The sequence below is a fragment of the Convolutriloba macropyga genome, chromosome 5 (genome assembly GCF_964194025.1).
Source record: "Convolutriloba macropyga chromosome 5, txConMacr16.3, whole genome shotgun sequence".
Lineage (NCBI taxonomy): Eukaryota > Metazoa > Xenacoelomorpha > Acoela > Convolutidae > Convolutriloba > Convolutriloba macropyga.
In genome coordinates this window covers 69712429-69731060 of record NC_134472.1, presented here as the reverse complement: position 1 = coordinate 69731060, position 18632 = coordinate 69712429, and the positions used below count along the sequence as shown (strand labels likewise).

At 32.6% G+C, this 18632-nt stretch overlaps 1 protein-coding gene across 2 annotated transcripts in view; it reads right to left on the bottom strand.

The window, feature by feature from the left end:
• Positions 1-1856: 1856 nt before the first annotated feature.
• LOC142339596 (uncharacterized) overlaps positions 1857-18632 on the bottom strand; it is a 144716-nt gene continuing 127940 nt past the window's right edge. For both annotated transcript variants that reach the window (XM_075389745.1, XM_075389746.1), the window contains exons 33-37: positions 16735-17080; positions 16002-16173; positions 14289-14475; positions 11204-11451; positions 1857-2140 (exon numbers count right to left, since the gene is read on the bottom strand). In XM_075389745.1, coding sequence (XP_075245860.1) covers positions 2087-2140; positions 11204-11451; positions 14289-14475; positions 16002-16173; positions 16735-17080 — 1007 coding nt within the window. In that variant the 3' untranslated portion in view covers positions 1857-2086. The remainder of the gene's footprint in view (positions 2141-11203; positions 11452-14288; positions 14476-16001; positions 16174-16734; positions 17081-18632) is intronic.

Sequence of the window (18632 nt, the reverse complement as noted above, 5' to 3'; positions counted from 1 at the left end):
AATAAAAGTCAAGCATTTTTTGGGAACAATGAAGTTTACAATCACTTGACAAGCGCGAAGTGATAGCCATGCCAGTTTTGGTTTCATTGCCGATTTCTGCAATGAAGAAGGATCGGGATTGTAATTTTGCTCTCTCCTTTAAAATATTTTTGCAATTTTTTCATCCCAATTGTCACAAGGACGCTTTCATTTAGAGACTCAATTAAATTACGGTTTTTTATGTTTAGATGCGCCCCAATAGACAAATATTGTGTTTTCTGATTATAACTCATGGTTTTCATGAGTCCAACTATGTTTTTTGTAAAGTATTTGAATTTTTGAGTTTTGCTGTCAGTTGTTCTACTTTTTGACTTATGACTGAGTATAAAATTCAATCTAATTTGATATCTGGGGAGATGTTATTGAAACTAGTTGAATTTTGAGTTGATAATAATGGTTCTTTTGCTAATCTAACTGCATAGTTCTCCAAGATCCTCGTTTTTTTGTACAATTTGAACTTACAAAAAATTTTAGAAAAGCAACCATTGCAAAACTTGTTTTTTTTCTAATCCCGGAACTTTTCAGTCCAAAAATCATTCGGATTTTATTGTGGCACCGTCATTTTTTTGCTAAATATTGGTGTTCTTTTTTGCTTTTTTAACGTTAACAACCGACCAAAATGAATTTAAAATAAAACTCAAAGTTAGAGATACAATTTATATGCAATTGAAAGCCAATAAAACGAGTTTCAGCGAATTGATTACTGTTTTTTAGGATTATACACTGATTTTATGTATATTTTAAAGTTCCCTATTTGTTCTCATTTTTGTGTAGTTTTGACTTAGTTTCTCTAATGGCTAGTCCAGTTGGCTTTCCAAGCAATGAAAAATGAAATTTTTGATCTTTTTAATTGAATTGTTATGGATACTATCACTTTTAAAGAATTTAACTACCGAAAAACTGATTTTCTGGGATTTGTCATTTTTTTTCGTATTTCTGTCACCTCTTAATGTAGTGTCAGTAACGAGACGCTTTCGCTTAAATTAGATTGCAGTTTTAATTGCTGTTTTCTTTTAAATATTTGTTGATGGTTGTTTGGCTTCAATGCTACAAGTTTTGACAATTTTTTTTCATTTTTGGATTTTTCCCATATATGATGTTCTTTTGTGCTCTTTTGTCCAATTACCACAATAATGACACCCTCATGACAACTCACAGATCGCAGATTGCGTTGAATGAAGGTGCAATTGGCTATACTTAATGTTTTTAGTGAACATATTATAATTTTAGCTGCTTGGACCCCGTTTTTGCAACATTTAATTGAGCTTTAATTTTACTTGTTCTTTTCGTAGTCGTAAGACAACCTGGATAATAAAAGGTCTCAATAGCTTCATATTGAGGTAAAATGAATCTGTTGAATGTTTACAATTTATAGCTAACAATTTTCATTACTTTTAAATTAATTTTTTCAAAATGTATAAACGTATGTATTTACTTTGCCCTTTTTGTTTCTTGATGTTATTTTTTAGTTTAGATTTGAGCTGACTTTGTTTTTGATTTCTTTAAGAGTTTTGGTCGTTGAGAACAAGAAGTTTCGGTCGTGATTAATGCTAGTTTTTGTTTGATTTTGTTGTTTGGCTTATCTCTCAATCTCGTCGTATATGGCAGTTATCATCGGCCCTCTAAGGAGGCGTTAACTTTTTTTAGTTTGAGTTTAAAGCGATTTCTTAAATGATTATCCATTTTTTTCGAACATTATATGAACTTTTGAAAGTTTTCTATCTCTGCTTCATTTAGTAGACAATTGATGCAAAAGTGTGGGTGAGCGGGCACGATACTGATTAAAGCGACACTTATTTGGTCCCACGCGAAAACCGAAGGCATGAAATTTTTTGTATTTACTAACCAGAATTATAGGTTTAATTAAATATTATGCTGAAACTTCACATTTTAACCCAAGTAGTATCAAAAATAGTTCTTGTATGTACAGTATTTAATACACTATTATGTACAGTATCGATCGATCAATTTATAAGTTCGAAAGCTGAATAGAAGATATGCTGTTCTGATGCAAATTGTATGCAGTTACTTTTTTGCTTATCGCTAATCAATGCTTTGAGTCACGTAGATTCTGCGTCGACTTCAGCTTGATTGGTTTTGCCTAAAACAGAATGCATGTTAACATATTATACATATTGAATTTTTTTATACATATTGATGAGTTTTTTTATACATATTGAGTTAGAAAAGTGATCTTATAGATAAATATCTCAATATGTATACCTTTTTTATACATATTGAGTTAGAAAAGTGATCTTATAGATAAATATCTCAATATGTATACCTTTTTTATACATATTGAGTTAGAAAAGTGATCTTATAGATAAATATCTCAATATTTATACCTTTTTTATACATATTGAGTTAGAAAAGTGATCTTATAGATAAATTGACTCAATACTGTCATAGAATCAGTACTGGACCCAGTACTTTTCCATCATATATCTCAAAACTGAAACCATCAAACCACTATTTTATCATAATAAAATAGTTACAAGAATCCCCGTGTGAGCGTGTTCGAAGCACAGCAGGTTTTAACGTAAGTTTCAAAAACAACTTTTCTCTGTTCTGAGAAAACTTGAAATCATTTCTTAGCAGCAATTTTGAGTACAACTTTCATTTCTGAAAAAAATAGCAAAAAATTTTATCAAAAAAACTGAAGTGTTCCCATTTCATTATTCAGTGTCCGCTACTGAATTCAGTATCCGCTATTGATTTCCTTACAATTCAATTTGAGTGAATTTTCTGGCGAAAACTGATCTCGAGGAAAGAATAACTGGAGAATCAAAAGAAATAATAAAAAGTTAAAGATCATGTCAAAATTTTGAATCTCGCAAGCAAGGTGTTCAGTTGGAAGCAGCAGATTCTTTTTCATAGTTTCTGAAATTTGATCGGGCTCCGGAACAGCTGGAGCGGATAGGTTTGAAAGTTAGCTAAGAAATCAAATCAACAGAAATTTTCAGTTAAAAACGAGCATTTTGTGCCTTTTTGTCAGGAAAATGTTCTGTGCTTGTTTCATATATGCCTTACTCAGTCAGTTCTATGATTTTTTAATCACATCAACCTTTAACTGAGCTGGAAAAAGTTCTCTTCGGACTGATTGCAGGTTTTCACCAAAACCGAAAAAAGAAGAATTTTTTCTTCTTTTCTCTCGACCTGTTTGTCCCATACAATCTTGAAACAACCGAATAGAATTCTTGAAAAAATTGTAATCCTTTTCAACAATTTATGTTTTCGGTTCTCCCCGATACCTAAACCGATCCTAAATCTAAACTCTAGAGTTCGCCTTCAATTGATCGATGGTTTCTTTAGTTCAATCTTAAAGATTAGCTAGCTTCCAGTTTCTATTGATTGAGCTTAGATTTAAGAACAATTTAGGCATCAAATTACGAGAACCGAAAACATAAATTGTTGAAAAGGATACCAATTTTCTCAAGAGTTCTATTAGGTTGTTTCTTGGTGATTTGTCGAAATCTCGTCATAGTAAATTCCGTACGGTAGGAATTAAACAATGTAATTAACTAACTAACTGGAGAATATAAGATAAGAAATCAATTTAGGATCCTGCAAAATTCAGTAGAAATCTGAAAACAGCGACACCTTACTATTTGCTCGTCAAAATGCTGTTTTTTTCTATTGTTGTTGTTTCAGTTACGTCATATTTGTTTCATTCTGTGATATATTAGTACAACAAGGCTGCTCGTTAATATGCGTTCGCACATGATGTTCCGACCGCGCCCATCCACGTTTTCAATTATTAATCTACTAAATGAGGAAGATATAAAGGATCAAAAAATCAAATATCTTTCAAAAAACAATTAAATGACAAAAATATAGCTGAATACAGAGTCGATGAGACTTGCCATCAAGGAGAGTACTGAATAAGACACACACAAAAACAAATAATAGCAAACTTTAATTACGACCAAAGCACGATGTCTATATTTAAAAACTAGAAAAAAACAATATGAAAAAAGAATCCAATAAAACCCGATCTAAACAAATGAACCTGTGCTTCATTAAATGTTCATTGGATGAGATAGAAAATCTCTCAATAATGCGACTCGGTGAAAGGCCGACAAAGAAGAGCAAAAGAGACAAGGTTCAAAAATACGTTTCTCTTTTTTGAAAACAACCAATTTTAAATTGATTGAAACCACTTCGTATCAACTCGGGTCACTAGGAAGGCTAATTTATACGTCATAGTAAGGAGACTTGCCCTGATCTGTAATATGTCGGACGTCAGCAAAAATAACACCAAAAACGAAACAAAAAACGATTGAAATTAACAAGGAGAATAATAAAAACCGATAATTTTGATTTTTTTTTTCAACGACGATTGGGCCAACCTATTAGTGTGATAATGAAGAAAGTATGCAAAGACCTCAGAATGAGCAATTATCCAAAAACCACTCTTCTTATAAAAATGCGTAGCACCAAAGCCAAGAAACCGTTAGTTTAAAGTAAAACTATTATAAAATGTTTTACTGGAAACAGGATGCCAGCTGTTGTTAAAGATATCAGCTATAAAACTGAAAGTAATAATATAAAATTGACACAGTTCAAAAATCCACTCATTTTTTTTAAAAAGGATATTTTCAAAAATTCAAACAAACCCTAAGCTTTCAACTTAAAACAAAAACAGAACAATTTGCAACTGCTCAGGAATCCAGATGTGCTTGTTATTATTGAGACCAAACCAAAAGGCGACAAAAAAACAGCATATACGGATAAAACCCAAAATTTCTCAAACAATTTATTGAAGCCACAGTGTTGAAGCCATTTTATCTACAATACATTAAAACCCATTAAAAACTTAAAACCCATGAAAGCAATCAAATGATTTGATTTGGTCCGTCTTGATTTTAACTGGGTCTTCTAGTTAAAGCTTCGTTGCGGAAAAGACAACCAAAAGAACCGCAAATATTGATTAGTTTCGAAAAATCACGAAAATCTTATGATGACACATTTCTAAGCTCTATAGACATCTGCCAAAACATAACCAACAACAAAAATGTTGTTTCGGAGCACCAGAAAAATGATGAGCTCTGTCAACAATAAGGATGAGTTACGTGTTGACGACAAAGAGAACAATTTTCTCAAGCGCTCAATAAGTTTGTTTCTTGGTGATTTTGTCAAAATCTCGTCATACTAAATTCCGAACGATAGGAATTGAACAATGTAATTAACAAACTGAAGAATATAAGATACGAATTCATTTTGAGATCCCGCAAAATTCAGTAGAAATCTGAAAAAAACGACAACTTAACATTTGCTCTTCAAAATGCTGTTTTTTTCTATTGTTGTTGTTTCAGTTAAGTTATATTCGTTTCATTCTGTGATATATTAGTCTAAGAAGGCGGCTCAGTAATGTCCGTTCGCACATGATATTCCGATCCCACCCATCCACGTTTTCTTTTAAATATCTACCAAATGAGGAAGATATAAAGGCTCAAAAAAATGACATAACTTTCAAAAAACAATTATATGACAAAAATATAGCTGAATACAGAGTCGATGAGACTTGCCATCAATGAGAGTACTGAATAAGACACACACAAAAACAAATAATAGCAAACTTTAATTACGACCAAAACACGATGTCTATATTTAAAAACCAGAAAATAACAATATGAAAAAAGAATCCAATAAAACCCGATCTAAACAAATGAACCTGTGCTTCATTAAATGTTCATTGGATGAGATAGAAAATCTCTCAATAATGCGACTCGGTGAAAGACCGACAAAGAAGAGCAAAAGCGACAAGGTTCAAAAATACGTTTCTCTTTTTTGAAAAGAACCAATTTTAAATTGATTGAAACCACTTCGTATCAACTCGGGTCACTAGGAAGGCTAATTTATACGTCATAGTAAGGAGACTTGCCCTGATCTGTAATATGTCGGACGTCAGCAAAAATAACACCAAAAACGAAACAATAACAATTGGAATTAACAAGGAGAATAATAAAAACCGATAATTCTGATTTTTTTTCAACGACGATTGGGCCAACCTATTAGTGTGATAATGAAGACAGTATGCAAAGACCTCAGAATGAGCAATTATCCAAAAACCGCTCTTCTTACAAAAATGCGTAGCACCAAAGCCAAGAAACCGTTAGTTTAAAGTAAAATTATTATAAAATGTTTTACTGGAAACAGGATGCCAGCTGTTGTTAAAGATATCAGCTATAAAACTGAAAGTAATAATATAAAACTGACAAAAATCAAAAATCCACTCATTTTTTTAAAAAGGATATTTTCAAAAATTCAAACAAACCCTAAGCTTTCAACTTAAAACAAAAACAGAACAATTTGCAACTGCTCAGGAATCCAGATGTGCTTGTTATTATTGAGACCAAACCAAAAGGCGACAAAAAAACAGCATATACGGATAAAACCCAAAATTTCTCAAACAATTTATTGAAGCCACAGTGTTGAAGCCATTTTATCTATAATACATTAAAACCCATTAAAAACTTAAAACCCATGAAAGCAATCAAATGATTTGATTTGGTCCGTCTTGATTTTAACTGGGTCTTCTAGTTAAAGCTTCGTTGCGGAAAAGACAACCAAAAGAACCGCAAATATTGATTAGTTTCGAAAAATCACGAAAATCTTATGATGACACATTTCTAAGCTCTATAGACATCTGCCAAAACATAACCAACAACAAAAATGTTGTTTCGGAGCACCAGAAAAATGATGAGCTCTGTCAACAATAAGGATGAGTTACGTGTTGACGACAAAGCGAACAATTTTCTCAAGCGATCAATAAGTTTGTTTCTTGGTGATTTTGTCAAAATCTCGTCATACTAAATTCCGAACGATAGGAATTGAACAATGTATTTAACTAACTGAAGATTATAAGATACGAATTCATTTTGGGATCCCGCAAAATTCAGTAGAAATCTGAAAACGACAGCTTAACATTTGCTCTTCAAAATGCTGTTTTTTTTCTATTGTTGTTCCAGTTAAGTAATATTCGTTTCATTCTGTGATATATTAGTCTAAGAAGGCGGCTCAGTAAGGTCCGTTCGCACATGATATTCCGACCCCACCCATCCACGTTTTCTTTTAAATATCTGCCAAATGAGGAAGATATAAAGGTTCAAAAAAATTACACATCTTTCAAAAAACAATTATATGACAAAAATATAGCTGAATACAGAGTCAATGAGACTTGCCATCAATGAGAGTACTGAATAAGACACAAACAAAAACAAATAATAGCAAACATCAATTACGACTAAAACTCGATGTCTATTTTTTTAAAAAAAAAACAGAAAATAACAATATGAAAATAGAATCCGATAAAACCCGATCTAAACAAGTAAACCTGTACTCCATTAAAAGTTCATTGGATGAGATATAAAACCTCTCAAAAATGCAACTCGGTGACAGGCCGACAAAGGCGAGCAAAATACGTTTCTCGTTTTGGAAAACAACCAAATTCAAATTGATTGAAACCACTTCGTATCAACTCGGGTCACTAGGAAAGCTAATTTATGCGTCATAGTACGGAGACTTGTCCTGATACTTAATATGTCGGACGTCAGCAACAATAACAGCAAAAACGAAACAAAAAACAATTGAATTTAACAAGAACGCAGCGAATCAGCTGTTGATACCACAGTTTATTCATGGAGACAAACAAACACCTTTAATTTTGATTTTTTTCAAAGCCGACTGGGCCAACCCATTAGTGTGATAGTGTAGAAAGGATGCAAAAACTCAGAATGAACAAATATCCAAAGCACACTTTTCTTACAAAAACGCATAGCAATAAAGCTAAGAAAGCGTTAGTTTAAAGTAAAACTATTATAATAATGGTTTACAGGAAACAGGATGCAACCTGTCGTTACAGATACAAGCTATAAAATTGAAAGAAAAAATATAAAATTGACACAGTTCAAAAATCCACTTATTTTTTCAAAAAAGATATTTTCAAACATTCAAACAAACCCTCAGCTTTCACCTTAAAACAAAAAAAGAACAATTTGCAAGCTCAGGAAACCAGATGTGCTTGTTAATGTTGAGTCCAAATCATAGGACGACAAAAAACAGCATATACGGATAAAACCCAAAATTTCACAAACAATTTAATGAAACCACAGTGTTGAAGCCATTTTATCTACAAATCATTAAAAACCATAAAAAACTTAAAACTGATGAAAGCGATTTGGTACCTTTGATTTTAACTGGGTCTTCTAAGTGAAGCGTCGTTGCGGAAAAGACAAAAAGAACCGCAAAAATTGACCAGTATAGAAAACTGCAGAAATTCTTACAAAGACACTTTTCTAAGCTCTATAGACATCTGTCAAAACATAACCAACAGCAAAAATGTTGTATAAGCAACAGAAATTTGATGAGCTCTGTCAATAATCAGAATTAGTTACTTGTTGACGTCAAAGACAACAAAAAATAGTGTTAAAAAAATTAATTTAAAATCTTTAAAACCGTTAGCCATAAAACAAAATCAGAACACGGATTCAAATAAACAATCGTGGAAGCAATCAAGGCACCTGATTGTCATGAATACGCGAACCAACAACAAAAAGAACAATATTTAGAGGCGATAACAAAAGTTCTGATACATTTTGGGAGAGCACGGATGCGCAGCCGTTAACTCTACAAGCTCTTCACTGAAGTCTTAAATAGGTTCTGTTGCGCATACTTTCAAAGCCAGTTGGAACTGCCTTTAATGTGATAAGTTCAAAAAAGAAAAAAACTACCCCAAATAAAGGAAAATACGCAGAACTTGGGAAGTATAAAATTACGCTCTGAAATAAAATCAACTGAAAGTCATTCAAACTTTTACGTCTATTCTGATAGCGGTAATCGATTCATTTAAACATCTATAGAGGCAATTAGGGCGTTTTATTAACAGAAATATGCCGTACGAAAACGAAAAAAAAAACCACAAATACAGGCAAAGACATAAACCCAATGAGTCTTTGTCGCAGTCGTTGAAACTATCAGCTATCCGGGAAGTCATTAAATTTATTTATTTCGTGCATTCTTTCAATGCCAATTGAAGCTGATTGAACTTAATATGATTAATTGAAAAGGGGAAAAATATTTACTTCAAATACAGGAGAAAATTCACAAATCTTTTATGAAACTTCGTAGTGAGAAAGCCAAAACATATTACTTGAATATAAAGCCACTATAAAGAGTATTTTACCTTCACTTGAAAAAAAATTTTGCCCTGTATAAACTGAGACAAAGCTACATGTGGACAGAAAAAAGATTAAAAAATGACAAATTAAAAAAATTCACTAACATTATCCTAAAACAGATATATTCAAAGTCATGAGAGGCATTAGATAACAACTGAAGGCGTTGCATAGGCTCAAGTGCAGCTCTTTAAGAACCCAATTCAATCTTTAGGTAATACAAAGTAGTCATGAGGCTGCAAAGAGAACGATAAATGAGTCCAAAACCAAAAAAAATCCTCTAAGTTTACAATAATACATTGTCAAAACCATAAAAACTATGAGCTTTTCTCTGAAAAAATGTTTTTTCATAGACTTGTCATTGATTGAGTCTTGATTTGAAATTATTCCTGTCAGTAATCAACATAAAAAAAACAAAACTGCGAAAAAATTGACCGCACACTAATATAATCCGAATAATTATTGATTGTAAGAATCCATGATGAGTTCAAATCTAGCACTGATTTTTCTCAGCGACCATCAAAAGCAATCAACTATTCCATATGTTGGCAAATTAGATTGATTAGCAAATGAAATATTTCAATTAACAACAAGTAAATCATGCATTTTGTCTAATTATTCGGTTTATTTTTCGCAAAAAATTTTAATTATTAGCGTAAAACTCCTATAGGAAGCGAATGTACAGCTATTTTTTTGGAGTTTTCAAAGATTGTGGCAGCAGATGTTAGGTCTCTACTTCCTGCAAATTTAAGCGAAGTAAGAAACAAAATTATTTAAAAAAGTCTCAAACTCCAAAATTTTAGCAGAAATATTAATAGAAAAAAATCGGATAAAACATATTGGCGTGCCTTCTCTATCCTTAACTGTAAAACCAACAACATAAAAATGTTTACAACTTTTAGCAAAATTGACGAAAATTTGGTCAAAAATTACGCAAAGTGTGAATAAAAACAACGGAATTCACTCTACTTTTCTCAAAAGTTTAAACCTCGATATCTCACTGTAAAAACGAAAATCAAACAATCTTTGTCAGTACAAAAAAATCATTTGAGTATATAGTTCCTCCCCCACAAGTGGGTCGGAACAATTAATCACTAATCCAACTGGAGTTCAAAATTGTTCCATTTTTCCTATAACATTTCAATCTGAATTATGTGTCCCTATACCTGTTCTATTCCAATGGCATCAACTTTTCGATGCCAACAATTTGTTGATCAAGAAAAAAAATTGTTAACGAATCAAGAGAAATAAAAAACATGCTAAATATTATGCCATTTTTGTCTTTTGGGCAATTTTGTTTTTAAATATTTTAAGTGTTCTATGTTTTCTCGATTCGGTACAACGTTAATCTAACCAATCTTGGAATTATTTTGAAGAGATTGCTTCGAATCCACAATGTTTCAAAGCGATTTTTTATATTCGATTCCAAGAATATTGAATACAAGTTAGTTTCTTTCATCATAAGATGTGTGTACATCCTTAGATCATAGTAGCGTCAGCTATATTCTTAAAAATTTTTAAGAAAATGATCCATGCGCGTCATACAAAATTATTTTTGCATGATTTTAAGTTGGCATCCAAGAAAATAATAAATGGATTTTGAAATTGGTTTTCGAAACGCAGGCCTAAAATAGGGAAGGATTTTTTGAGAATTTATTACCATTTTCTGCGAATAAAAGGGATATAATAATTAAAGCTGACAAACAATGGTAAGTTTTTTATCTCTAAAATTTTCAACTACAAGAGAAGAAAAAGTTGAAAATTTTAGGTTGCTAGTAAAACAAATTTCTTAAAATCTTTGTACCAATTAATGAGCAGAGAGATCAGGAGAGCATTTTAGACAACAGTTTTAGCAAGCTCTGCTTATCAAAGATCAACTCAAGCGGAATAACACGATTCGCAATTAATCAGAACTTCCAAATAATAACACTTACTTAATTAACCAAGATCTAAAAATTCTTATAACTAAGATTTTTTTTAAAAGAGACCTTTTTGGGAGCACTAGCAGACGATCCCGTTTGCTGCTTCGTGTGTGGTAACACCGATAATTCCATACTCTTGGGCCTGCTCCTTTTGGAAGAAGCGCCCGAAGTTGACGTAGTCGATCTCTGAAGCTGTTCAGTAGATGTGGTGACTTCATCACCTGCAGCTAGACTGGAAGTTGAGCCAACAATTGACGCAGCATTCGACACGTCAATGATCGATTTAGAATGACTCAGTTTCTCAAGTTTCATGTCTAAAATAAAACTTCAATGTTCCTTCCACAAAATAAAGCGCGTTGTTTGTTCATACGAACAATTTGTTAAACAAAAATCATAGCTACAACGGGTCGCTGAAAGGTTTGTCCACGTAATATTTTTTGCATTTTGAGACATCTTACGTAAAAATGCACTGAAAACAAAATACTTCCGATAAATGCTTAATTACCAGCATTTCTGTTGCCCATTAGATAGATCGGTTAACGATTTTACAGAAAAATTCAAAAAATTGGACAAAAATGTTTCGAAAACTGCAAAATTTATACTTTGTCACCTCAAAAGCAGTGAAAACTAATTGCTGTACGGTGAGAGGAAAAATGCTCACAGACAGGTTGACAGGATAAGAATATGTTTATTTGATTGGAGAAAACAAAACAAAAGTTGGAAAATGTTAACAAATAGTTAAATTAATAGTTGGCTTTTTCACCTGGAATGTATCCACAGTAAAATGTATTGCCTAAACCTGAATTAAAAATCAAATGATTTCATAGGATCTAAAATGTGTTTGATAGCGACCAGGGGATTCTTGTTACTTCTCAAATTAAAAATACATTAATGCTCCTTTAAAAAATTCAAATAATTCATTTATTTTGCATATTGTACCTCAGAAACAGTGATTACCTGTTTATGTGCAGTGATTAAAATCAATTTCATAATTATGTAGAGGGGGTAAGAAGAAAATTTACCATTTGGTTAGAGAAACAAATGAGACAACCAAAAGCACAAGTTTCAAAATTATAGTTTTTACTTTATCTTCGCTTCGAAAAGAATTAAAAATTTGCACAAGCCAAACACAAAGGCTTGGTACAATGGGATAGCATTGTCCTTTAATTTGGTGCAGAATAAGTTGAAGATATCAACCATAGATGAGATAAAAATTGAAAAAAATTATTTTCATGCTTTTATCTATTATACCAACACGATTCTCCCAATTTATTGAGTGTATTTTTGAAAAAAAAAGTTAAAATGGGGACAAATTTTGTTCACCAGCCGTGGGATTTTTAGATGCTTATGCAAAAACTGACCAATAGGAAGTCAGGTGGGAAATTGCAAAATAAGCGGTAATAACGGTCCACTAGTCTCTGGCTTGATAAAAAAGAGTGTCATCCAGGATTTTGGACAATTTATGCGAACTTATACTTCAAGCAAACTTTAAAAAAATTGAGAAAATTTTGGTGCCTTGCGCAAAAGTTATATCCATGTTCCCATTTTTGTGCTAATTTTCGAGGAAGGTATTGGTAGCTCTATATCCTATCCATTCAATTATTATATGTAAAATCATCAAACACATGATTTACAAACGTATCCGGCAGTTTGGGATTGAAAAAACCAAAAAAAAACGGAAAAAAAGATTTCTGTACAAAAATCATTTAAAGTGCGAATGATGTCATTTAGTAGTTGAACGAGCATTAGAGATGATTGCTGAGCTTCAAAGATGGTATCTAAGACTAATAAGAATAGAGTTCAAGTAGCGTGCATTTAAAATTGGGCTTTATTGGTTTATCCCAATATTTTGTTTTGTGAAAAAAATCTTGACCTGCCATTCAAAAAGTTTTTAATATCTAACCGAAAACAAGACCTACTACAAACTTTGAATGCATTGAAAAGCCATTTAGGAAAAATGGTATCAGAAAAATGAAAAGACAGTAAAAAATCAAAGTGAAAAAATCACCGCACGTGAACAAAAACCAACAGCAAGAAAGCGAATGTTTACTCAAACACCATTTTCTCACTAACTTTAAAATAAGAGTAAGAAATTTCTGGCCACAAAATCAGCCGCTTTTTGTTGCAATTCTTGTTTCGGAGTGACCAAAGTCCTCTTTTCATTTTCACATCAAACTTATGAAAATCGTAACAGACCTTAAAAAAACAAAGCCGGAAGAATTCCGGAAACGACTCGTTCCTGTAAACAAACATTGAAAACAAAAACAACTGGTACCTACGAAAGCCACTAAAACCACTCGTGAGTATTAAAAAGTAATTGAAGTCAATTCAGGCAGAAATAGATTTTTTAAAACATATCGAACTAAAAAAAATTATAAAATTCAATGAATTTTTTAGAGCAAATAATAATTGAAGTACTCGCAAAACAACAGGCAAGTAATGATAGACGAAGAAACTTTTCCAAGACTATAGAAAAACAACAAAAACGAAAAATAAAAAAAAACTTAAGAGAAATAGTTTTTAATTTTGCATTTTTTTTCATATTTCTCAATGTAATATAAAACTGCTTATAAAATAAGCGTCTTTTCGAATCCCACTTTACGCAGTAAAACCAAAATAATAGCCGCCGCAAAATTGCCAAATTTCGACCTAAAATAGGCAAAATAGGTGAAAACCTCCAAATTAGCATAAAACTCATAACTTACCAGACACCTTCAAATTACTATCAAAACAAGCCTAAAATTAATGCAATATCATAATCCAACTTCTTAACCAAAGGCAAGTGAAAGAAAACAGAAAAATCCACACGTGAACAAAAAAGTTTGCAAACAGAATTGTTTTCACCTCACAATTTCTCGCTCCCTGTTGCAAAAACAGCGCTATAAGCAGAAAATATCCTTTCGCTCCACTTTCCAATTTTCATTAAACATTCAAACCACTCCAAATTTTTTCACGCGTTTGATTTTTGGCTTCAAAATTCACTCAAATAAAATTGATTAAAAGGACGCTTCAATACTCCTCGATTGATGAAAAGACAGCGCCCCAATATAATTGAAATTTTTTGGACTGTAAAAAATAGGGCCGCTATAATAGCAAGCTTAAAATATGAGGGTGGCTATTAAAAACAGAATGAAAAAAAAACAAAACTTACCAATGGATGACTTGAGGTCCAATAGATCTTGTTTGAGTCGGTCCAATCTGTTGAAAATACCCGATTGAGGCACAGCACTGGATGAGGTGTTGTCTTTTTTCTCTTCAGTTATCAACACAAATTCCTTCAACCCACTCGAGTGTGTCTCCAATGTTTCTATCCATGAATTGCATTCCTTTTCCAGTTTCTACACATGATCAAAGGAGAAAGTCATAAAACAGAGACTCCTGTTTTCGCTTCAAACCAATCATTAAATGCCAAAAATGGTCATGAATCGATCTATGAACCAGAAATAAAAAATAAACCGAAGAACGTCGGAAAAATTGCTCTCAAATGACAGGTGGCGCAATTTAATTCAGGGGCTGTAGCCTCGATAAATTTTCCTTTATGGGTGCGAAAACATCAGCCGCCCGGAGAATTCGAACCCCGACCTCCTGCCTCCGTCGCCTCAACGGAGGTATTAAACACTCCGCTAGCAGGGACTTGTCATCCAGTTTTTAACAATCGGTTTTCTTTGAACAATTAACTTTATTTCGGAGTGAGAGCGATTGAAATTACTCAAAAATCAAGAAGTGCGTGAAAAAGTCACTTGAGATGTCAAAGATTATTCTAGAAGAAGGCGCAAAACGGTCAAGCAAAAAATGCATAAAAAGACACGTTTACAATAATTGCTTCTCATTCGAGAGCAATTTAAAAGAATTTGATTATTATTTTTCACTATTGCTATATAAATAGAGTTCGGTACAAGAATCTGCTTCATTTTTGACAATCTTGGAAAGCGATTTCAATTGCCGATCAAAAATCTAACGTGAATACTGTTTTTGAGAGGTTTTAGAGTACTAAGCTTTTTCAAAAGATTGTTTAAAAATCCAGCTTTTAGTACGGCAAACATATACGTTTTTTGGTGTAATGTTTTCAAGTCATTGACAAATCTCTTAATAGCCTTTTAATAGCAAAAATAAGATCGAAGTTGTTGAACCGAAAAATAATTTTAGATACCAAAACTGTGACTGGTTGTATAAAGACAATCTTTGAGTTCTCGAATGTTTTGCTGCTACAATTGTCGATATCCGGGTATTATTTTAAGATTGAATTGATCTCTTTGATAATTTGAAATGACAGTCTGATTCAGAAAAATTCACCTTTTCAAAATTAACTTTCTCATCTTTTCCGATAGAAATTTCACAAACTGTCCCGAAAGCCCTGCCGAGAATTGTTGATTTAATTCCCGGATTTCCTGTCAAAATCTCACAAACAATCTTGCAAATCCTGGCGATTATCGCAACATCCTCGGTTTGCCCAATAAAATTCATGTTTTCCCGCATTCCAAGGGATCTTAAATTTCCCAGATCTTCTGCCAGGAAATGAGGGATCCGGCTCTATCTTACAATCCCCGGTAAGATCCCGGATCATCCGTACTTGTTTCCCGAGATGCTACCGGGAAAAACAGGCGATTTTATTAAGATTTCCGGGATTCAATCAAAGATTCACTGGGAAGGTCAAGGGGTCGACATACTACGAACCCTAATAAAGTTGAGGGCGGTATTTTCAGACATTAATTGCATGCTCAACCACAAATAGAGACCAACCCTATTTTCAGAAGTCTTTTCATAGATCGATCCACAATTTTATTTATAGCCAATCTCAAATATCAGTCGACCATGTTCTTTGTATACGTTGACCTCTCAGTTTGGGAGATCATCAGTGACGTACCTTCGTGACTTTAGTCTGGCTGTCAATAGCCAGCGTGTCCAGGTGTAGATTGGAGAGACTTTTCACTTTCTCGCTCGAGTGTTTGAGCCACTGTGTCACCAGATCGATATCTTCTCTCGTCTCATCGAACTCACTCCTAGCGTCTGATAAATGCAGTCGCTTCTCATCAAAGCTGAAGTGAGCAACAGGCTAAGAGTTTAGTTGCTGTTAAAGTCAAATCAAGTTGTGGAAAAATGGTTCAAATTCTTTTTTTTTATCAAAAGTAATTTAATTGAAGATTTTAATGTATAGTAAATTTATATTTGTTTTTCAAGCTCACATTTTTCACCAATTTTTTAAGCAAATTACATAAGCAACTTATGTTAAACAATTGAGTATAATTGGACAATAAAGAGAATTTTAAACATCTTTTTTTAAAAAAAACGGAACATACGCTCTGTATTCGTGAATAAAAGACCTAGGTTGCCACAAATTCTGTAATTCTATACAAAAACTTTTAAGTTTTTGTATGAGTTTTATCAGCAACCGCTGTTTGCAAGACCATAACTAGACCTTATGATCAGCAGGACTCCTGAGGTCCACATAGACGCGTTACCTGTCCTCTCCTGATTAGACTGTTCCGCGAAAAAAGTTACTTTTTAAATTACTAGGATGAAAAAACAATAAACTAAAATGGTATGTATATTATTGAACCTGAGAGTAAATCTATCAAAATAAACACCGTAAATCTTACATTTGTTCTAATTCACTCCACACCTTCTCCAGTTCAAGCCATCTTCGGACAGCATCAGGAGTTCCAGACTTGCCAGCAATACCCGCCAAATTCTGTATCATCTGCAATTTGACCTTCACAACCTTAAGTTCAAGGTCAACAGAGTTCAAGGTCACGTCAGCTTCCTCAAAAGCTGCTCTGGTCATGCTCTTTGGAAATTGCTGTGAGTTAATTTGGTCTGTAATCTGATTGACTGAGATTTGAAGCGACGAGCAGAGGTTCTCGAAAAGAGCGCCAATTTTGGACATTTCAGTTGCCGCTTTTGTCTGCTCATTTGACACGGTTTGTAGTTTGATGAATTTCGTGGCTATAATTTTTAAATGGTTTAATTTTATTGTCAATTTTGTGTGTTCTTTATTATTTCCATTAATATCAATTCACCATTTTTGAAAGCTTCAAATTGTAGTTAAAAGACACAATAGACCAGAGTGGAAACAATTATGCTGGAAAAAAATAGAGTTTTTTTGCAATTTGATAGTCATGCGCTAACATAATTTCAGCAGCTTCGACAACTATTCTCAAGGACAAAACTTTCTGTAGCAGTTTATGTGCTGGCGTTAATTCCGTAGAAGTTGACTATTATCACAGTATTATTGTTCAGTCAATTTTGGCCGATCGATATATTCATCGTAGAGAAATGCGAGTGGTATCATTAAAAAGCTCGTCCAGCGTAAAATTCGAAAGTAAAAAGATTTATTTGAATTTCGTTTTTTTTTCGAGCAGCTATCGAGATTTAAAATTTTGTGTGAAAACGGATTATTTACCATGATTTTGTTCAATTTTAGCCTAATTTTTGTTCAAATTATGATTTTTTTCTATAAAACTATTAATTTAAAATTACTTTTTAGGCTAAAAGTGAATCAATTTGGTGTTCCTAATAGACGAAATTTGTTTTCAAGGAATCGCTCAATTTTTTTTGGTTTCAACTCTAAGTTTTCGTAATTTTTAGTGAAAATTTTGTTTCCTTTTTGAGATTAAATAAATTCCAAATTTTTTTAGTCCTAAGGCATAGACTCGTTGGTTAAAAGTGCAATAGGCTTCCTAATGAGCATTAAGTGAACCTATCTAGTGCAATGAGTGGACAGCAAATGTCTGTTAAGATTATAAAAAACTTTTTGAATTTTTCTGAACATTAACCGATCTTGAACTCTTTTTTGTCAACTTTAAGTCAGTCTATGTAATAACAAGACCTCCTTGGTTTTTACTGCAACAAAAATTAATCTGGTTGACGGTTTTATCCTCTAAATATTTTTTTATGACATCGATGCCACGAGTTTTCAAATGTTTGGATATTTGTTCATAATTTTGGTTTCTTTTGAAATCTCATCACATTATCCTAATTATAACCCATATAATAGCTATTGTTCATATAATAGCTAATATTCATATAATAGCTAATGATTCTAATGGCTTCAATAATTTGTGTTTTCGCAAGATGTTTGTAATTTTTTCTGCATCTTTACTCCGTTTCTATGGCTTAGTCCAACAAAAGACAGGTCTTATTGGTTTCGTTGCGACTGTTTAGTAAACTGATCAAGAATTATTTCTTCAGAAGCTAATGTTTTTTAAGACGTTTGAAATTATTTGGTTAAAAAAATGTTGATTGATTTTGAAATTCGCCTCATGATTTCTTCTTTTTGTCGACTTGTTACCTAGTCTCATTAAGCAAAAGCCCCCTCTACTGTGTAGTTAAGACAAAAAGTAAATTTATGTAGTTTAGATTTTATCTGATTGCATTTTGACGTTGTTACTAAGTGCTTTTAAATTTATCAATTTTTGCCGAGAAATTTCTTTGCTTATTTTGTTGTTTTTGTTTCTCGTAGTATTTTTAATGGCAGATCTTTTGAGCGAGACATGTA